This window comes from Phyllobates terribilis, unplaced genomic scaffold, assembly GCF_046119375.1.
Source record: "Phyllobates terribilis strain yellow unplaced genomic scaffold, ASM4611937v1 Scaffold_5__5_contigs__length_657084704, whole genome shotgun sequence".
Taxonomy (NCBI): Eukaryota; Metazoa; Chordata; class Amphibia; order Anura; family Dendrobatidae; genus Phyllobates; species Phyllobates terribilis.
Genome location: NW_027362765.1, coordinates 39,907,670 through 39,929,103, shown reverse-complemented (window position 1 = coordinate 39,929,103; position 21,434 = coordinate 39,907,670). Strand labels below are relative to the sequence as shown.

Below are 21,434 nucleotides of genomic sequence, written 5' to 3'. Positions count from 1 at the left end.
AAGAGAGTATATGCTACATGTGAGCTTTTTCAGTCCCTACGTGTTTCCTCCCCCATCCAGGGGAATCATCAGGGGATTTAAATCAATAGATTGTGGGTTCTGGTGCCACAGTGGCAGGCTCCCAGAAAAAAGGTCTGAACCTGAACCTGAAAGGTCCCTGTTCATGTAATGGTCATGTTGGATGGACATGTGCTCGATCCTTATATATATTCCCCACCCACTTACCGACATCTGAAGTAACTTTCGATATTCAGGCTAAGTTCCTCACACAAAAATGGAGGTGTACCCCTTTGTGCTAGCCATACATTTTTAGCTACAACGGTCAGTGGACCGCAATCTGGAGTGCACAAACAGGCGGCTTCCGGTCATGTAGTGCGCCGTGGAACACATTTCAACAAAACTTACAGTTTCATGACTTGGCGCCGTGAACCGCATAGTGACACAACTTCCAGTCACATGGTATCCTTTCTTTCTCCACACCGTGGAAAGCACGCTGAACAGGGTTTCCGGTAATGTGACATGGCGCCATGGAAATCATGGCTTCTGGTCACATGGTGTCCACTCACTCACCGATTCACACCTTGTCACCAGCAAATGGCACATGCAACTATCTTAGATTAGTCCAGACCCACAGGGCACAACAGTGCCACAGGGGCCTGCCCCACCCCACCAAGACACAACACAACACCCACATCTCCTCATATTGAACTGTACACATAGCCCAACACATGAAAAAAGGAGGGAGAGGGATGGGAGGGGGGTAAGCCACATGATGTCGCCATGTTGGCTGCCACTCATCTTTGGTTAAAAAAGAAAAAAATTGGATATTAGTGAGCCCAGAATTTTATGGCATGCTATAATAAGCAAAAGGAAATGGGAGGGAATGGTGGCTCAAATAAAATGCCAAGCCATAGAAATGGTAAGTCTTTACAATACGGGTTCATATGTAAGTGCCAATATTAGTTTAGCCAAACCATAAGGTCAAGCGGACATATCAATTGTCCTAATTAAAGTCAAATCTGTTTTTGACAGGTATTTTAAATCAGCAGCATGAAAATGATATAACAATATCCATTGGAGGTGGAGAGTAGGAGAAACTTATTTCAGGGGACTTAGATAGATGGGGGAGCGCTTGTAGTTTATAAAAAGCAACTAAAATTTAGTTGCTCATTCAATCTGTTTGGTTGACACGTGTCCAAACGGAAGATCCAACATGCCTCTCTTTGTAGGATGATTTTGTCTAAATGACCTCCCATAGCAGGTAATTTAACCTTGTCAATACCCATGAATTTAATGGATTTCAAGTTACCACTATGGAATTCATTAACATGCGTCGCCAATGAGGTTTCCCTCTTATTTCGAATGTCTCCTATGTGCTCTCCCACTCTCCTCTTAAACTCCCTTGGTTTTACCAACATAGCTCTTTCTGCCGCAGCAGCTCGCCTTATAGATAACACCTTGGGTTTTGCAATTGATGAAGGTCCTGACCAAGAACCTTTAACCAGTGATGTCATTGCAGAACTCTTTGCCCACCAAGATATGTTCACACGAAACACAATTCCTACATCTGAAGGACCCATTTGTTTTTTTTGGTAACCAGTTCTCATTGGTTATAGGGGGAAAAAAGGGCTATGTACCACCCTATTCCCCACTAATCTGCTCTTACGGTAGGTAATCTGTGGAGATATGCCCGTCATGTCTTTTATATCATCATCCATTCTTAATATACTCCAGTGTTTCATCAGAATCTCTTTCAGGGCCAGCGCCCTATTGTCAAAGGTAGAAATAATACGAACATGATCATTGTTTCCTGTTCCTTGGGACCAATAGACTTTCCCTATCCTGTGTCAAAGCATGATGAAAGACCTCCTTCAGCACCCAGTCAGGGTATCCCCTGTCAAGAAATCTAAGGCACAAATCATCCGCCTTCTTTTTGAAGTCCCTTTTTCTGGGGATATGGATGGTGGCTATTCTATCTTAGTAATGAGTTCAGTGAGGTAGGTTTACGATACACGATGGTATGTAAGGAATCTCCCTCGATAGATTTCCAAATCAAAATATAAAGGAAAGGCAATTGGGTAGGATTAATTTGAAACGTAGTCCCAGATTGTTGTTATTTAAGCATTTAATGAAGGTCCGAATACAGTCCTCGGTGCCCCTCCAAAGAATGAAGGCATGATCTATAAATCTCACCCATAAATCAATCAATCCAGTATATTCCCTGAGATCCTCACCAAAAATGACAGTATCCTCCCACCAGCCCAGGAACAGGTTTGTATAGCTGGGGGCAAAGGGATTGCCCATAGCCGTGCCCCTGAGCTGGTGGAGGATTTTACCATCGAAAGTAAAAAATTTGTTCTTCAGAATAAAATCGAGGAGATTCAATACAAACTCATTATGGGGCTTAAATTGTTGACCCCTGGTCTCCAAAAAATATTTGACGCCTTTTAAACCCTGATCGTGTGGTATAGAAGAATATAATGCCTCAATATCAATGCTGGCAAGCATCACCTGTGGGTCACTTGGGATCCCATCAAGTCTTCTGAGGAGATCCATCGTGTCCCTGATATAGGAGGGAAGGAGGAAGGAAGGAAGGATATAGGAGGGAAGCTTGCTGACAAATGGTCTCAAAATTTCATCCAAATATACCCCCACGCTATGGCACACACTGCCAATCCCTGACACGATGGGCCTCCCCCTCAATGGATCACAGTCCTTATGTAGGTGGCCATGACCGGGTGCTGAGGACACAGGAAAGAATATTCATCCTGGCTTATCCTGGTTTATGATCCCATCATTTTTTGCTAGCTGTAGAATAATTTTAAGACGATCCTTGAACCTCTTTATGGGGTTACCTGTTACTCGTGCATATGTCAACAAATCATCCAGTAAAGAGAAATACATATTTTTGTATTGTTGCACATCCATAATTACAAAATTTCCCCCTTTGTCCGAGGGTTTTATGACTACAGATGTATCCTTCTCAAGTGTACACAAAGCTGTAATTTGTTCCCTAGTCAGATTATGTTTTGTATGGGTCAATTTTAAATTTTTTATGTCCTCTGTCACCAAATTTAGAAATCTATCAATAGCAGAAAGGTCCCCACCTACTGGAGGCATTTTAGAACTAAGATTCTTAAGATTAGAAAAAGGACCCTGTCCTGATGTCGATGGTAACAGCTGATCAAGACCTTCTAGTAGTTGAATATCCGCTAGAAGTTCCTGCGATATTCTATCTTTCTATTTAAAGAATTTTTTCCCCCTGAGCTTTCTGATAAAAAGGTGAATATTTTTTACATAATCAAATGTAGAAAAATCTGTAGTAGGAACAAATGTGAGTCCTTTACTAAGAACAGACATTTCTGATTCCGAAATATCACTCTGAGAGATTGATTACTTGTAACCCTATTCCGTGCTGCTGAATGTGTTGCGATTTCTCAATGGGTAGAACTGATCTAAAAAAACGGGTCTAGAGGATTGAGAATAGTGGTCTCCCCTGTATGCACCCCTATTTCTTCCCCTCTTTCTCCCCCGTATTGTCGAGGTTTTAGTCTCTGAGTCAGATTGTTCAGTGTCAGTAGATGATAAATCAGTTTGTCTTTCAACTTTATCTAGATGATCTCCCAGGAACTGATATATTTTATTATCCTTAAAGTCCTGTAGGTCTCTCAGAAACTGTTTGTGCTTCCTTTCTTTTAGGTAGTATTGAAATTTCTCTATTGTGCTTTGTAATTGGTTTACTTTAGTGCTAAAATCAACTTCGTTCGTAAATTTTCTCGTAATTTCAGTTTGTTCTTTCAATTTAATGTTTAGTTTATCCAAATTAATCTTCTCATCTAACAAAAGCTGCATGAATCTGAGGGAACTGTTTGTTGCCTCCTTTTCCCAATTACTCATAAGTTTTGAGGATCTACAATGTAGGGCCAGTAACAAAGTGATGCGTAAACCTCTTGGAACAATATTAATTTTAATATAAGTATCAAAACTCTGGAGTTCCCACCATGAAGACATTTGCTCTTTATAAATTTTGGTGAGGTCATTAAATGCTGCTGCATTGAATCTTCTGATTGGTGAGACCAAGCCATTTTTTACTAGAGCACTGTTTTTTAGAGCACTTGTGATGTTTTCTGTGTATTATAAACTGTAGGTAATGTTTTTTTAAAGGGTTTACTATTAAAGGTTAAGGTTTTAATCATATTGATACGTTACTTTCTCTCCTACTCCTCATACACATCTTGTAAACATTTTGAAGGAAGGCATCATACACACCACTCTAGAAAAATTAAGATCGAGCTTCGCATAATGACCCTCTAAAAATTATGAACTCACATATTAGGGCATCACTACACATGATCTCCTCATGTCCCTCTTAAAGCATTCAGGGCAAGATGCCAGAATCAATAAATGGAAATGTAAAGACCTTGGAGTGTCTAAGTGTGGGATCACTTGTCTCCTGGAACTCACCATGGTGGGAGGGAGGAGGATCAGGGTGAGTATTATGTGATCCAGACTCGTGACTAGTGAGACTGGACCTTGTGGAAGACACGGAGGTGCTGGGAAACCTACAGGAAGCATTATGTGCCATCCAACCGACCACCTGTTTGTACAGTTCTGGCTTCAAGAATGGTGTCCCGCTCCCCCAAGCAAAGTGTGACAGGAAGCTAACTCTTGTGGATGAGCATGTCTGTTGTGCTTGTTCAGCAGGCAATTTCACTTTGGCACACGGCCTCGGCCTCTGCTTTCACCATCAGCAGCACGTCCACTTCCCCGTCCCTTACCTCATGCCTTGCGCATTTCAAATTAGGTATATAATATATGCCTGCAAACTTTCTGGAATTAATAGGGAAAAAAAAATATGTAGCCCTATTTTAGGTTGGACTGTAAGGCAATAAACCCTGCCTGTATGCCTCTAATCCAAAACTATCCTTCCTCCACCAGCTATCCCTATACTGAATGCAGGTAACAGCAGTTTTACTAGAGAAAGGATAGTATGTGACCCTGAAAATAATTTTTCTTTTAATGGTGCAGCAGCGGTATGCAAGTACTGCAATAGCAATTAAACACTGCATATATGCCTGCTCTAATCTAAGCTCTCCCTGAACTACTTCCAGAGGAGAATGAGCCGAGCACCGTGTCACCGGGTCTTATATAAGACCTACGTAACAAGGCTACGGCATTACTGTGTATGACTGGCAATCCCCGCATGTTTATTGATTGTCTAACAGCTGCAAAACATGCAGAGCAGGGACTCAAGCATGGCGCTCGATCACATGCGATACTCGATCAAGTAATGAGCGTACCCAAGCACTTCGATGCTCGATCGAGTATGAAGCAGTGGCGAGCACACTCGCTCATCACTAGTTTCCAGCTCCGGTAAGATATGATAAGACATGGAGGCCATTTTGAGTCTCTGCATTTCCTGGTCAGTCCTGACAAACGTTATCCATACAGTCAATCAATGGCCTAAGCCAGTGGTCCCCAACCTTTCTGACCTTAAGAGACAAATTCAGTTTTGAGAGATGGTTGCGAGCCACTTCCAGCTCCTGCTGTCCTCAAAGTAATGGCAATCAAAGCCCCCATTACGGGTATAAAGATAACCACAGCTTTTCCACAGAAATCATACTGAGAAAGAATACCAGGATCCAGCACAGCAGTTCCCACAATACCTCCATTCAGTATTCTCGCATCAACCACTTCCACCACACTGTTAGATCCAGCTTCAAGCACCTCCTCTGATAGCATCATCCAGTCTCCGGCTTGCCATACTTAAATTATCTCCACCCCCCCCACCCCCAAGGCCAGAATATACACATTCAGATTTGCTCTTTTGTGCAGGGCTACTAACAAAATTCACTATCTGGAGACCTCCTGTTTATAGTTGTTTGCTAGACCTGGTGCTAATGTACTAAGCTGGCAGGCAGCTGCGAGCCACACATCATGGGCCCACGAGCCACATGTGGCTCCCAAGCCACAGATAGGGAACCTGTGGAATAAGCAGTAATTAACATAGAAGTGATTGGGAGCATGGAGGAGCTGTCTTAGTAAGATATTCCACTTCTCTTCCTGTCCATTCGAGATTAGAGAATACAACATCTACACAATCTCCAGTAATTGTATTATTATATGGGATCTTTGTGATGTTACATTTTCTCCCTATTCAGGTCCCGACAATATTGAATCCTCACAGTGGAGATCTTTTATATAACCGAATTTTTCTGATTGACCCGTCAAGGATGGATAGGGCCAGAGATAAGATGGCGGAGAGGATATTACACCTCACCCTAGAGATCCTCTTCCACCTTACTGGAGAGGTGAGAGATTCTGATGATGTCACATTACATCATTCTTATCTATGGGAATAACAGATGGACAGAACTGGAGAGGTGAGGACTCTGGAAATGTCTGTAGTGAGATTTATTAATGTGTCTTTCCATAACCAGGATTACACAGTAGTGAAGAAGACCTCTAGTGAGCGCTGTCAGGCCCCTGTGTCTGAGGGATGGGGAAGAACCCTGAGCCCAATCACAGGGCCTTCACCTCACCCCCTGATACATGAGGACATCAATGACCAGAAGATCTTAGAACTCATCTACAAGATGATTGAGCTGCTGACTGGAGAGGTGACACTGCTGGGAATGCTGGGACGTTATACAGTAATGCTATGAAGGGATCGAGGGATGACGATATCATTGTATGTGTCAGGTTCCTATAAGGTGTCTGGATGTCACCGTCTATTTCTCCATGGAGGAGTGGGAGTATTTAGAAGGACATAAAGATCTGTACAAGGACATCATGATGGAGGTTCCACAGCCCCTCACAGCACCAGGTAACAGATAGGATTACATACACACGACTTATGATAATCTGTACGTAAAGAATGAATTCAGTCCCTGTATGTGTTTCCTTCAGTTCTATGCAGTAAGAGGACAACACCAGAGAGATGCCCCCATCCTCTTCTTCCACAGGACTGTACAGAAGAAAATCCCAATGTTCCTCAGGATCATCAGGTAGATGGAGAGAAGGTGTCATGAGATTTCCCCTATGATGTGTAGACGGCTGTGAAGGTCTTGTGTTCAGTCTTGTTTTATCCACCAGTATTATATGTTTTATATTTGTGTAATGAGAACGGTGGAGATGGCAGGATTAGAGCTGATCATAGATGTGACTTCTCCATCTGACTGTGACGTTTACAATATTTGTTTCAGGGTGAAGATCTGCCCCATATTAGTACTACAGAGACATATGTGAGGGGCGATGAGCAGTGTAAAGAGGAGATACCTACAGATAACCGCCCAGGTGAGTAGTAACCACTAAATGCTGAGAAGTCACAGATTCTTCTCAGTCACTGGCTTAGGCTGCTTTATCAGTGGTGTTGTCCCACCCGATCACAATGAAGTGCTCACCATACTGCCAATAGATCATTGCATGCTCTTCTACCCAATACTGTCATTATTCCTTTGGACACTATTCAGGTTTATTATTCTTGGTGGAGATAAAAAGGTGTCTATTTTTTTCTGCCAGATTTCTGAGACCTAAATTTAACACACCTGATTACTGGACTATATAATAGAGTTCTCTCAAATTTCTAATATGTTTTCAAGAAACTCATCTGACAGAAAATATTGGACTCTACAATAGTTTGGATTACCAAGAGCCACCAAGCCACATATTCTAATTACCCAGAGATGTTACACCACTACTAACTAAATCATTCTTGATGAAGACTGTTGTGGTTTAATGTGATCAATATGTTATTGTTGTCTATAGCAGTTAGTACAGAATATACTCAGATTTAACTCCTTCCCCCGGGAGCCAATTTTGGTGGTCATATCCAAGACCTATTTCTCAAAACTGCATTTGAGATTTTTTTTTCTGTGACACATTTTACTTTTTGTTTGTGTTTATTTAAAAATTTGGGAATTATCAACCTTTGAATTTTTATGTCCTTAATACTTGTATGCAAAAATGACAAAAGTATTCTTGGGGTGATACCTTTATTGGCTAACCAGAAAAAAAAAAAAATATATATATGCAAGCTTTCAGAGCACAGAGGCTCCTTCTTCAGGCAATATTGCAAATGAATTCATAAGACAAAAGGCACAACATTTGAGAGATGTTACAACAAGACATTTGTTCATGAGGTGTAAGTTGTGATGCCTCCTACAGATAAGTTAGTGAGAGCAAATTAGTTTTTTTTGTTGCAAAATGAGAGGCCTTGGGAATGTTTAATTATCTGGAGGTGTGAATTGTGTCCATGTAGTGAGTCATAAAGCCAGGTGTTATATTTAGTTCTGTTGTCAGTGAATTGAACATCCTTATCAATTTGAATTCCCAAATTTTTCTTTCTCTGTTGCCCTTGAAGTGACCTTTTAGTATTAAAACTTTTAGATCTTTCATACAGTGTCCCCGGCCAGAGAAATGTTTTCCCACAGGTGTGTCCAGTTCATTCTTAATTGTGTGTCTGTGTAAATTCATTCTTGTTTGCAGTTTTTGCATCGTTTCTCCAATATAAACTCCTTCCGGGCACCTTGTACATTGTATCATGTACACCACATTGGAGGATGTACATGAAAAGACAGCCATGATTTTGTATTCCTGATTTGTGTTAGGTATGCAGACTGTATTTGATGGTAATATGTGGGTACAAGTTTTGCATTTTTTGTTTTTACATGATCACTGATGGTGATGAGAGGACACTTCTGACAAGGAGATTCCTTAAGTTAGGGGGCTGTTTGTAGGAAAGAAGTGGTAGTTCTGGGAATATTTCTTTCGGTTTGTGGTCTCTGTGGAACATGGGTTGGAGATCAGCACCAATTTTCCTTAGGATGTTCATGTGGGGGTTGTATGTGACCACAAGAAGTACCCTGTTGTTGTCCTCCCTTTGTATGTAATCCAGGAGGCTACTTCTTGGTATCCTTGTAGCTCTGTGAATTTGTTCATCTATTACCAGTGGATGGTATTCTTGTTGTAGGAATGTATTCCTCAGGGATAGTAGCTGTAGTTTTCTGTCCTTGCTGTCTGAACAGATTCGAATGTACCTCAGAGCTTGACTGTAGATGATGGATTTTTTTGTGTGTCTTGGATGAAAGCTGTTCCATCTAAGATATGCTGGACGTCCTGTGGGCTTATGGTAAATTGATGTCTGTATGGTGTTGTCTTTGATGTATATTGTCATGTCCAGAAAATGTATTTGGAATTTTGAGAAGTTGAGGGTGAGCTTGATGGTTGGGTGGAACTTGTTGAAGTTATTGTGGGAAGTGAGCAGATCATCTTTTGAGCCTGTCCAGATTATTAGCAGATCATCAATGTAGCGGAAGTATGCTAGGGGTTTAATAGAGCAAGATGACAAAAACTCCTCCTCTAGTTTAGCCATAAATAGGTTAGCATATTGTGGGGACATTTTGCTTCCCATGGCGCTACCCATACATTGTTGGTATAAATTGTTCCCAAAGGAGAAATAATTGTGATGGAGCACAAACCTGATGAACTGCAGAGTTGGTTCTGTAGCCAGATTGTTTTTTTGTAGGAAATGTTTGCATGCTGCAATCCCATCCTCATGAGGAATGTTGGAGTAGAGAGACTCTACATCCATGGTGGCTAGTATTGTGTCTTCCGGAAGTGGGCCCAGGGCTGACAGTTTGCAGAGAATATCCGTGGTGTCCTGGATATAATAATAATAATAATAATAATAATAATAATAGTTTATTTTTATAGCGCCAACATATTCCGCAGCACTTTACAAATTTTAGGGGGGACTTATACAGACAATACAGAATAAGCATATCTCATATCGAACGGAGTGAGGGCCCTGCTCGCGAGCTTACAGTCTATGAGGAAGTGGGGGAGACACAAAAGGTAAAAAGTACATATATTGTATAATGCAGCCTTGATATACTGAATAGGATAAATAAATATAGCTGGGTGTGCGTCTCACCAGGGGTTTCAGAATGTTCTCCACCCAGCCTGAGATATTTTCTGTTAATGTCCCAATCCCAGAAATTATTGGCCTCCCAGGATTACCTTCTTTATGTATTTTAGGTAACATGTAGAAGGTACATGTGTTAGCTCCTCTGTGTATTTTTTGGTGGGATCTTCCTGAAGTGGAGTGTAGTATTTTATATCCAAGAGTTGTCTGTGTGCTTCTTGGATGTAATCTGACATGTTCATAATGACTACAGCTCCTCCTTTGTCTGCTGGTTTGATGATTATATTGTTATTTGCTTTTAAAGACTGTATGGCTTTTCTTTCCTCCATACTGATATTGTGCGGCACTTTGTGGTGTCTGTCCAAAATGTCAGATTTAACTTTTTTACGGAAACAGTCTATGTAGTGATCTAGAGTTTGGTTGTGTCCAGATTGTGGGGTCCAGTCTGTCCTCTTTTTCTTTTTCGATGTGTTGTTCAGATTATCTTGTGGTGTGATATCTGCATGGTTGTGAAAGAATTCTTTAAGCCGTAATCTGCGGAAGAATTCCTCGATATCACTACAAAATTGAGCCTTATCAAGCTGTTTTGTAGGACAGAATGTTAGTCCCTTTGATAAAACATTCATTTCTCCTGTGTTTGGCTCATACTGTGAGAGGTTCACAACAGAGGACGATGTATTAAAATTATTGTGTATAATTGGGCTTACCTTCAACTACATTGAGACCTGCTTTCTTCCTCAGTCTGTCAAGTTTCTTTTTTCTTATTGATAATAAGGTGATGTTGCAATTTTTTGTAAAAATCCTGTAATGTCTCCTTGATTAGACATGAATCTGGTCCTTGTATTCAGTCCTGTAGAGAAGTTATCTCCTTATGGATGGTCCTCTTCTTGTTGTAGAAAAATCCAATGAGGTGATTCCGCAGTCTCTCAGATGATCTGTAGCAAAGTTTCTGTGAAAAATGGGTATTGTAGGTATACTGAGTCGGATTCCTTATTATGAGGCCTTTGGGGATTAAGTTTTCCTTTTTGCATCTGGATAGAAAGAAAATGTCGCTGTTCATTTGTGCCAGTTTCTTCAGGAGGTTTTTCAGATCCATCTGTGATCGGTACATTAGGGTATCTTCCATTATCATGATGTACAATACAAAGTTATATTGTGGTACCGTGATAGCCAGAAAAATCGATGTAAATACTTGTATGCCAAAAATGCCAAAAGTATTCTTGGGGTAATACCCTTATTGGCTAACCAGAATATATATATATACAGTGCCTACAAGTAGTATTCAACCCCCTGCAGATTTAGCTGGTTTGATAAGATGCAAATAAGTTAGAGCCTTCAAACTGCAAACGAGAGTAGGTTTTATGAACAGAAGCATAAATCTTACAAACCAAAAAGTTATGTTGCTCAGTTGAATTTTATTAAATTTTAAACATAAAAGTGTGGGTCAATTATTATTCAACCCCTATGTTTAATATTTTGTGGAATAACCCTTGTTTGCAATTACAGCTAATAATCGTCTTTTATAAGACCTGATCAGGCCGGCACAGGTCTGTGGAGTTATCTTGGCCCACTCCTCCATGCAGATCTTCTCCAAGTTATCTAGGTTCTTTGGGTGTCTCATGTGGACTTTATTCTTGAGCTCCTTCCACAAGTTTTCAATTGGGTTAAGGTCAGGAGACTGACTAGGCCACTCCAACACCTTGACTTTTTCCCTATTGAACCAGGCCTTGGTTTTCTTGGCTGTGTGCTTTGGGTCGTTGTCTTGTTGGAAGATGAAATTACGACCCATCTTAAGATCCTTGATGGAGGAGTGGAGGTTCTTGGCCAAAATCTCCAGGTAGGCCGTGCTATCCATCTTCCCATGGATGCGGACCAGATGGCCAGGCCCCTTGGCAGAGAAACAGCCCCACAGCATGATGCTGCCACCACCATGCTTGACTGTAGGGATGGTATTCTTGGGGTCGTATGCAGTGCCATCCAGTCTCCAAACGTCACGTGTGTGGTTGGCACCAAAGATCTCGATCTTGGTCTCATCAGACCATAGAACCTTGAACCAGTCTGTCTCAGAGTCCTCCAAGTGATCATGAGCAAACTGTAGACGAGCCTTGACATGACGCTTTGAAAGTAAAGGTACCTTACGGGCTCGTCTGGAACGGAGACCATTGCGGTGGAGTACGTTACTTATGGTATTGACTGAAACCAATGTCCCCACTGCCATGAGATCTTCTCGGAGCTCCTTCCTTGTTGTCCTTGGGTTAGCCTTGACTCTTCGGACAAGCCTGGCCTCGGCACGGGAGGACACTTTCAAAGGCTGTCCTGGCCGTGGAAGGCTAACAGTAGTTCCATAAGCCTTCCACTTACGGATGATGCTCCCAACAGTGGAGACAGGTAGGTCCAACTCCTTGGAAAGGGTTTTGTACCCCTTGCCAGCCTTGTGACCCTCCACGATCTTGTCTCTGATGGCCTTGGAATGCTCCTTTGTCTTTCCCATGTTGACCATGTCTGAGTGCTGTTCACAAGTTTGGGGAGGGTCTTAAATAGTCAGAAAAGGCTGGCAAAAGAGATCTTTAATCCACACATGTGAAGCTCATTATTCTTGGTGCCTGAACTACTTCTTAATACTTTAGGGGGACCAAACAGAATTCTTGTGGTTTGAGGGGTTGAATAATAAATGACACTCTGAATTAACTTTTTACATTTAAAAAAAAAAAAAAAAAAAAATTTGCTGCAGTGCATTTCCCACTTCCAGGCTGATCTACAGTACAAATGTCACAATGCCAAGTTAATTCCGCATGTGTCAACCAGCTAAATCTGCAGGGGGTTGAATACTACTTGTAGGCACTGTATGTATATATATATATATATATATATATATATATATATATATATATATATATATATATACATACAGTGCCTACAAGTAGTATTCAACCCCCTGCAGATTTAGCTGGTTTGATAAGATGCAAATAAGTTAGAGCCTTCAAACTGCAAACGAGAGTAGGTTTTATGAACAGAAGCATAAATCTTACAAACCAAAAAGTTATGTTGCTCAGTTGAATTTTATTAAATTTTAAACATAAAAGTGTGGGTCAATTATTATTCAACCCCTATGTTTAATATTTTGTGGAATAACCCTTGTTTGCAATTACAGCTAATAATCGTCTTTTATAAGACCTGATCAGGCCGGCACAGGTCTGTGGAGTTATCTTGGCCCACTCCTCCATGCAGATCTTCTCCAAGTTATCTAGGTTCTTTGGGTGTCTCATGTGGACTTTATTCTTGAGCTCCTTCCACAAGTTTTCAATCAGGTTAAGGTCAGGAGACTGACTAGGCCACTCCAACACCTTGACTTTTTCCCTCTTGAACCAGGCCTTGGTTTTCTTGGCTGTGTGCTTTGGGTCGTTGTCTTGTTGGAAGATGAAATTACGACCCATCTTAAGATCCTTGATGGAGGAGCAGAGGTTCTTGGCCAAAATCTTCAGGTAGGCCGTGCTATCCATCTTCCCATGGATGCGGACAAGATGCCAGGCCCCTTGGCTGAGAAACAGCCCCACAGCATGATGCTGCCACCACCATGCTTGACTGTAGGGATGGTATTCTTGGGGTCGTATGCAGTGCCATCCAGTCTCCAAACGTCACGTGTGTGGTTGGCACCAAACATCTCGATCTTGGTCTCATCAGACCATAGAACCTTGAACCAGTCTGTCTCAGAGTCCTCCAAGTGATCATGAGCAAACTGTAGACGAGCCTTGACATGACGCTTTGAAAGTAAAGGTACCTTACGGGCTCGTCTGGAACGGAGACCATTGCGGTGGAGTACGTTAATTATGGTATTGACTGAAACCAATGTCCCCACTGCCATGAGATCTTCCCGGAGCTCCTTCCTTGTTGTCCTTGGGTTAGCCTTGACTCTTCGGACAAGCCTGGCCTCGGCACGGGAGGACACTTTCAAAGGCTGTCCAGGCCGTGGAAGGCTAACAGTAGTTCCATAAGCCTTCCACTTACGGATGATGCTCCCAACAGTGGAGACAGGTAGGCCCAACTCCTTGGAAAGGGTTTTGTACCCCTTGCCAGCCTTGTGACCCTCCACGATATTGTCTCTGATGGCCTTGGAATGCTCCTTTGTCTTTCCCATGTTGACCATGTCTGAGTGCTGTTCACAAGTTTGGGGAGGGTCTTAAATAGTCAGAAAAGGCTGGCAAAAGAGATCTTTAATCCACACATGTGAAGCTCATTATTCTTGGTGCCTGAACTACTTCTTAATACTTTAGGGTGACCAAACAGAATTCTTGTGGTTTGAGGGGTTGAATAATAAATGACACTCTGAATTAACTTTTAACGTTTTAAAAAAAAACAAAAAAAAAAAACAAAAACAAAATTTGCTGCAGTGCATTTCCCACTTCCAGGCTGATCTACAGTACAAATGTCACAATGCCAAGTTAATTCCGCATGTGTCAACCAGCTAAATCTGCAGGGGGTTCAATACTACTTGTAGGCACTGTATATATATATATGTATATATATGCAAGCTTTCAGAGCACAGAGGCTCCTTCTTCAGGCAAGATTACAAATGAATTCATAAGACAAAAGGCACAGCATTTGAGAGATGTTACAACAAGACATTTGTTCATGAGGTGTAAGTTGTGATGTCTCCTACAGATAAGTTAGTGAGAGCAAATTCGTTTTTTTTTTTTGCAAAATGAGAGGCCTTGGGAATGTTTAATTATCTGGAGGTGTGAATTGTGTCCATGTAGTGAGTCATAAAGCCAGGTGTCATATTTAGTCCTGTTGTCAGTGAATGGATGTAGAGTCTCTCTACTCCAACATTCCTCATGAGGATGGGATTGCAGCATGCAAACATTTCCTACAAAAAAACAATCTGGCCACAGAACCAACTCTGCAATTCATCAGGTTTGTGCTCCATCACAATTATTTCTCCTTTGGGAACAAATTATGCCAACAATGTATGGGTAGCGCCATGGGAAGCAAAGTGTCCCCACAATATGCTAACCTATTTATGGCAAAACTAGAGGAGGAGTTTTTGTCATCTTGCTCTATTAAACCCCTAGCATACTTCCGCTACATTGATGATCTGCTAATAATCTGGACAGGCTCAAAAGATGATCTGCTCACTTTCCACGATAACTTCAACAAGTTCCACCCAACCATCAAGCTCACCCTCAACTTCTCAAAATTCCAAATACATTTTCTGGACATGACCATATACATCAAAGACAACACCATACAGACATCAATTTACCATAAGCCCACAGGACGTCTAGCATATCTTAGATGGAACAGCTTTCATCCAAGACACACAAAAAATCCATCATCTACAGTCAAGCTCTGAGGTACATTCGAATCTGTTCAGACAGCAAGGACAGAAAACTACAACTACTATCCCTGAGGAATACATTCCTACAACAAGGATACCATCCACTGGTAATAGATGAACAAATTCACAGAGCTACAAGGATACCAAGAAGTAGCTTCCTGGATTACAGACAAAGGGAGGACAACAACAGGGTACCTCTTGTGGTCACATACAACCCCCACATGAACATCCTATGGAAAACTGGTGCTGATCTCCAACCCATATTCCACAGAGACCACAAACTGAAAGAAATATTCCCAGAACAACCACTTCTCTCCTACAAACAGCCCCCTAACTTAAGGAATCTCCTTGTCAGAAGTGTCCTCTCATCACCATCAGTGATGGGCACATTCCCATGTAAAAACAAAAAATCCAAAACTTGTACCCACATATTACCATCAAATGCAGTCTGTATACCTAACACAAATCAGGACTGCAAAATCATGGATGTCTTTTCATGTACATCCTCCAATGTGGTGTACATGATACAATGTACAAGGTGCCCGAAAGGAGTTTATATTGGAGAAACGATGCAAAAACTGCAAACAAGAATGAATTTTCACAGACACACAATTAAGAATGAACTGGACACACCTGTGGGAAAACATTTCTCTGGCCGGGGACACTGTATGAAAGATCTAAAAGTTTTAATACTAAAAAAGGTCACTTCAAGGGCAACAGAGAAAGAAAAAATTGGGAATTCAAATTGATAAGGATGTTCAACTCACTGACAACAGAACTAAATATAACACCTGGGTTTATGACTCACTACATGGACACAATTCACACCTCCAGATAATTAAACATTCCCAAGGCCTCTCATTTTGCAACAAAAAAAACTAATTTGCTCTCACTAACTTATCTGTAGGAGGCATCACAACTCACACCTCATGGACAAATGTCTTGTTGTAACATCTCTCAAATGCTGTGCCTTTTGTCTTATGAATTCATTTGCAATATTGCCTGAAGAAGGAGCCTCTGTGCTCTGAAAGCTTGCATATATATATATATTTATTTTCTGGTTAGCCAATAAAGGTATCAGCCCAAGAATACTTTAGTCATTTTTGGCATACAAGTATTTACATCGATTTTTCTGGCTAACACGGTACCACAATATAACTTTGTATTGTACATTATGTCCTTAATACAAATAATCATACCACACAAAATAGTTAATAAATAATGTTTACCTTATTTTTCCAATATGTCAGCAGCATTTTTCCTACATCCTAATTGTTTTTAGAATGTTAGAAGACTTAAAAGCTTAGCATAAAGTTTTCACATGTTATAGAAAATGTAAGCAACATTTTTATGGAGAACCAAGTCACTTTTAAAGTGACTGAGGGTCATACAATAGCAGTCAAATGTTTAGACACACCTGTTCATACAGTGCTTTTCCTTAATATTATTGGAATGTGCACATTGTAGATTCAGACTGATGGCATCAAAACCACAAAGAAACACATACAGTGGGGAAAAAAAGTATTTAGTCAGCCACCTATTGTGCAAGTTCTCCCACTTAAAAAGATGAGAGAGGCCTGTAACTGACATCATAGGTAGACCTCAACTATGAGAGACAAAGTGAGAAAACAAATCCTGAAAATCACATTGTCTGATTTGGAAAGAAATGTTTTTCAAATTTTGGTGGAAAATAAGTATTTGGTCAATTACAAAAGTTCATCTCAATACTTTGTTATATATCCTTTGTTGGCAATGACAGAGGTCAAACGTTTTCTGTAAGTCTTCACAAGGTTGGCACACACTGTTGCTGGTATGTTGGCCCACTCCTCCATGCAGATCTCCTCTAGAGCAGTGATGTTTTGGGGCTTTCGCTGGGCAACATGGACTTTCAACTCCCTCCAATGTTTTTCTATAGGGTTTAGAACTGGAAACTGGCTAGGCCACTCCAGGTGTTAGAACCCTCCTGTTAGTTTTTTCTATCTTGTGTTTTGCGGTCACGTGACCATCTGCCTTTATATTCCAGCTCCGCCCTTCTTGCCTTGCTGGACTTCAGTGTTGTTTGACTGTCTCTCTAGCCAGGTGCTTTGGTGCTTATCTCTGTCTAGTTCGCTTGGTCCTCTGGGACCTCTAGTACTTTTTGTCAGTTTGTCTTTTGTGCTCTGCAACAACTTCTGTTTAGGAGGTGTCCCATTTTTGTCCCAGTCCTTAGTTCATTTAGGGACCCCTCCCTTAATTCTATAGGTCTTCGTTCAGACTAGCCGAGGACTAAGGCGGGTCTGTTCACAAGGAACAGGCAGCCTGCTACATCGTAGGGATTCAGCTTAGTCTTACTGTAGGGACAGCTTTCCCCTATCTTTCCTTAGTTTATGTTGCAGATCATAGCAGTAAGTCCAGCCCAAAATAAAAACTAAAAGGAAAGAAATTCGGGGATCAGTATAGTTTCCTTCCAGGAGTTGGCTCAACGCCTGCAGGGATTGTCTCTGGAGGTGGCCGAGCTTCAGCAACACGTGAGTAGCTGTCCTGGAGCGCATTTTGTCGAACCCAAGGTAGGACTGCCTGATGTTTTTTATGGTAAACAGCAAGATTTTTTTTCCTTTAAAAATGCTTGTTTGTTATATTTTCGTTTGAGACCAAGATTCTCTGGGAATGAATCACAGCGCATTGGTTTTATTATGTCACTTTTGCGCAAAGAACCACAGGGTTGGGCCTTTTCTCTCCAGCCTAATGATCCGTGTTTAAGTTCTGTTGAAGAATTTTTTTCTGCTATGGGGCTATTATATGACGATCCTGATCGAATCTCATCTGCTGAATCAGAACTTAGACGTTTGAATCAGGGGTCTGATGATGTTGAAAATTATTGCACACACTTCAGGAGATGGGCCTCAGAAGTTAAATGGAATGATTCTGCGCCGAGATGTTTATTTCTTGCTGGTCTGAGTGAAAGGGTTAAGGATTTGCTAATTGCATTCCCTGCACCTGAGACTCTGCAGGAAGCTATGCAGTTAGCTATTCGTGTGGACAGGAGACTGAGGTCCAGGGTGAATGATGTAAAAACTCCTGTAACGTCAGGTCCTAGTTCCCAGAAAATCTGCTCTGACAGCGGAGAACCAATGGAGGTGGGGGCAATGTCACTCCGCTCTCAGGAAAGAGACCAGAGATTCGCCGAGGGTTTATGTCTTTATTGTGGTAAGGCTGATCATTTGATTAAGTATTGTGAGCGTTGTTTAAGTAAAGAAAAAAAAAAGGTCAGTTACTCCCGTATAGCTTGTTTATGCTCTGCAGGAGTATTTCTTTCTGGGAGTACTACTCTGCAGGGAGATTTGATTGAATTTCAGGTATTTGTGGATTGTGGTTCAACACTTAATGTGATTGATAAAGGGTTTTTGGAAAACCTTAAATTGAAATCCAAACCTTTGTCATCACCTATTTCTGTGGTTGCAATTGATAACACTCCTTTGAAATGTATTACTCACAAGACTGCTGCATTTTCCCTCACTATCAATGGAGTTCACCAAGAAATTTTGGACTTGGTTGTTTTGGATAATTTGCCATCTCCAGTTGTTCTAGCATTGCCTTGGTTAAAACTGCACAATCCTTTATTGGACTGGTCTACTAATGTGATTAAGTCTTGGAGTCCGAAGTGCTATGATAAATGTTGTAATGGTCGTATTGCGGCTGTGGAAAAAGGGGAATTACCTGTACCTATTCAAGATTTTTGGAGGTTTTTTTCGGAGGAGGAGTCGCAAGTTTTACCTCCTCATAGGGATTATGATTGCGCCATTGAGTTTGTTCCTGGAGCTACTCTTCCCAAAAGTCGCTTGTTTAATCTGACTATCCCTGAAAGAAAGGCCTTGGAGGAGTACATAGAGACTAGCCTGGCTGCTGGTCACATTAGACCTTCTAAGTCGCCTGTGGCAGTTGGATTCTTCTTTGTTAAAAACAAGGACGGTGGTTTACGTCCATGTCTGGATTTTCGTGAAATTAATAAGATTACTGTACGCAATTCCTACCCATTACCGTTAATTCCTGACTTGTTTAACCAGTTAGTGGGAGCCAAGTGGTTCTCCAAAATTGATCTCCGGGGGGCATACGATTTGTTACGTGTGAAGGAGGGTGATGAATGGGAAACATCTTTTAACACTACGGTAGGTCATTTTGAGAATCTGGTGATGCCTTTTGGTCTTACCAATGCAACTGCATTTTTTCAGAACCTTATTAATGACATCCTGAGACCTCTGATTGGTAAGAATGTGGTTGTGCATTTGGATGACATTTTGATTTATTCACCAGATCTGGAGTCCCATTGGCAGAGTGTACGTGAAGGTTTGCAGTTATTGAGTGATAATTCACTCTTTGCTAAGCTGGAGAAATGTGAGTTTGCGGTGCAGAAAATTAGTTTTTTGGGCTACATTGTCTCCAGCGAGGGCTTTGAGATGGACCCTGTGAAGGTTCAGGCTGTGCAGGAATGGCCTAGGCCTATTGGTTTGAAATCTATACAGAGATTTTTGGGTTTTGCCAATTATTACAGGAAATTCATTAAGAATTTTTCTGTAATTGTTAAACCTCTAACCGATCTCACCAGGAAAGGTGCGAATACGGCCCAGTGGACTACTGAAGCCATTGAAGCGTTTGAGTATCTCAAAGAGAGGTTCAGTTCTGCCCCTATCCTTATGCAGCCTGATGAGACCAAGCCTTTTTTGGTCGAGGTCGATGCTTCATCGGTGGGGTCGGAGCAGTTTTGTCTCAGGAGAACAAGGGTGGAGTACATCCTTGTGCCTTTTCGAAAAAAATTTCGGAAACCGAACTGAATTATGATGTTGGAAATCAGGAGTTGCTAGCTATTAAACTCGCGTTTGAACATTGGCGTCATTTTTTGGTGGGCGCTAAATTTCCTATTCAGGTTTTCACAGATCATAAGAATTTGATCTATCTGGATGCTGCCAAGCGCTTGAATGGAGATTGTCAAGCTCCATGGCATTCCCACGGATATTGTTTCTGATAGAGAACCTCAGTTTGTGGCTCGCTTTTGGCGTGCTTTTTGTGACAGGTTGGGAGTCCATTTGTCATTTTCGTCTGGTTATCATCCTGAGTCTAATGGACAGACAGAAAGAAAGAACCAGGATGTTGAACAGTTTTTGCGCTGTTTTGTGGCGAACAATCAAGAGGTGTGGTCGGAGTTTCTGCCTCTCGCAGAATTTGCTCTTAACAATCATACATCCTCCTCTGCTGGGTGTTCTCCTTTTCTTTGTTGTACTGGGAGACATCCGTCTTTTGGTTCTTTTTGCAAATTGGGGTCGGCGGTGCCGGAGGAGGAGAATTTTTCCGGTGATTTGGAGAGAGTTTGGACTAATGTACGTTGTAACCTTCAAGAGGCTAACAAAAAGTCCAAGAAGTATTTTGACAGGAAACGTAAAGAGGTTTTGTTTACTGTGGGTGACATGGTTTGGTTGTCCTCGAAGAACCTGCGGTTGAGGATTCCCTCTAAAAAACTGGGTCCTAAGTTTGTGGGTCCATTTAAAGTGCTTCAGGTTGTTAACCAGTCTGCTGTTAGGTTGGATGTCCCTACTTCCTGGAAGATTAATCCTGTGTTTCATGTTTCCTTGTTGAAAAAGGCTGACGTATCTGATAGGGACTTCACTGTCACAGTTCCTCCTGTGGTGGAAGATGGAGAATATGAAATTTCGCTTATCTTGAATTCTAGATGGCATAGAGGGAGATTACAGTATCTTGTCTCCTGGAAGGGTTTCGGTCCCGAAGACAACTCCTGGGTAAGGACGGATGATGTCTCTGCTCCTAGGCTTGTTAAAGCTTTCCACAGGAGGTGTCCGGATAGGCCTGGGCCTGGAGGATCCGGAGGATCCTCATAAAAGAGGGGGTACTGTTAGAACCCTCCTGTTAGTTTTTTCTATCATGTTTTGCGGTCATGTGACCAACTGCCTATATATTCCAGCTCCGCCCTTCTGGCCTTGCTGGACTTCAGTGTTGTTTGACTGTCTCTCTAGCCAGGTGCTTCGGTGCCTATCTCTGTCTAGTTCGCTTGGTCCTCTGGGACCTCTAGTACTTTTTGTCAATTTGTCTTTTGTGCTCTGCAACAACTTCTGTTTAGGAGGTGTCCCATTTTTGTCCCAGTCCTTAGTTCATTTAGGGACCCCTCCCTTAATTCTATAGGTCTTC

General features: G+C 41.6%; 1 protein-coding gene across 1 annotated transcript in view; it reads left to right on the top strand.

The window, feature by feature from the left end:
- LOC141270639 (uncharacterized) overlaps window positions 1-21,434 on the top strand; it is a 152,852-nt gene that overhangs the window by 8,022 nt on the left and 123,396 nt on the right. Inside the window, exons 2-6 of the mRNA XM_073680723.1 lie at window positions 6,162-6,311; window positions 6,441-6,620; window positions 6,703-6,826; window positions 6,910-7,007; window positions 7,206-7,296. Coding sequence (XP_073536824.1) covers window positions 6,234-6,311; window positions 6,441-6,620; window positions 6,703-6,826; window positions 6,910-7,007; window positions 7,206-7,296 — 571 coding nt within the window. The 5' untranslated portion in view covers window positions 6,162-6,233. The remainder of the gene's footprint in view (window positions 1-6,161; window positions 6,312-6,440; window positions 6,621-6,702; window positions 6,827-6,909; window positions 7,008-7,205; window positions 7,297-21,434) is intronic.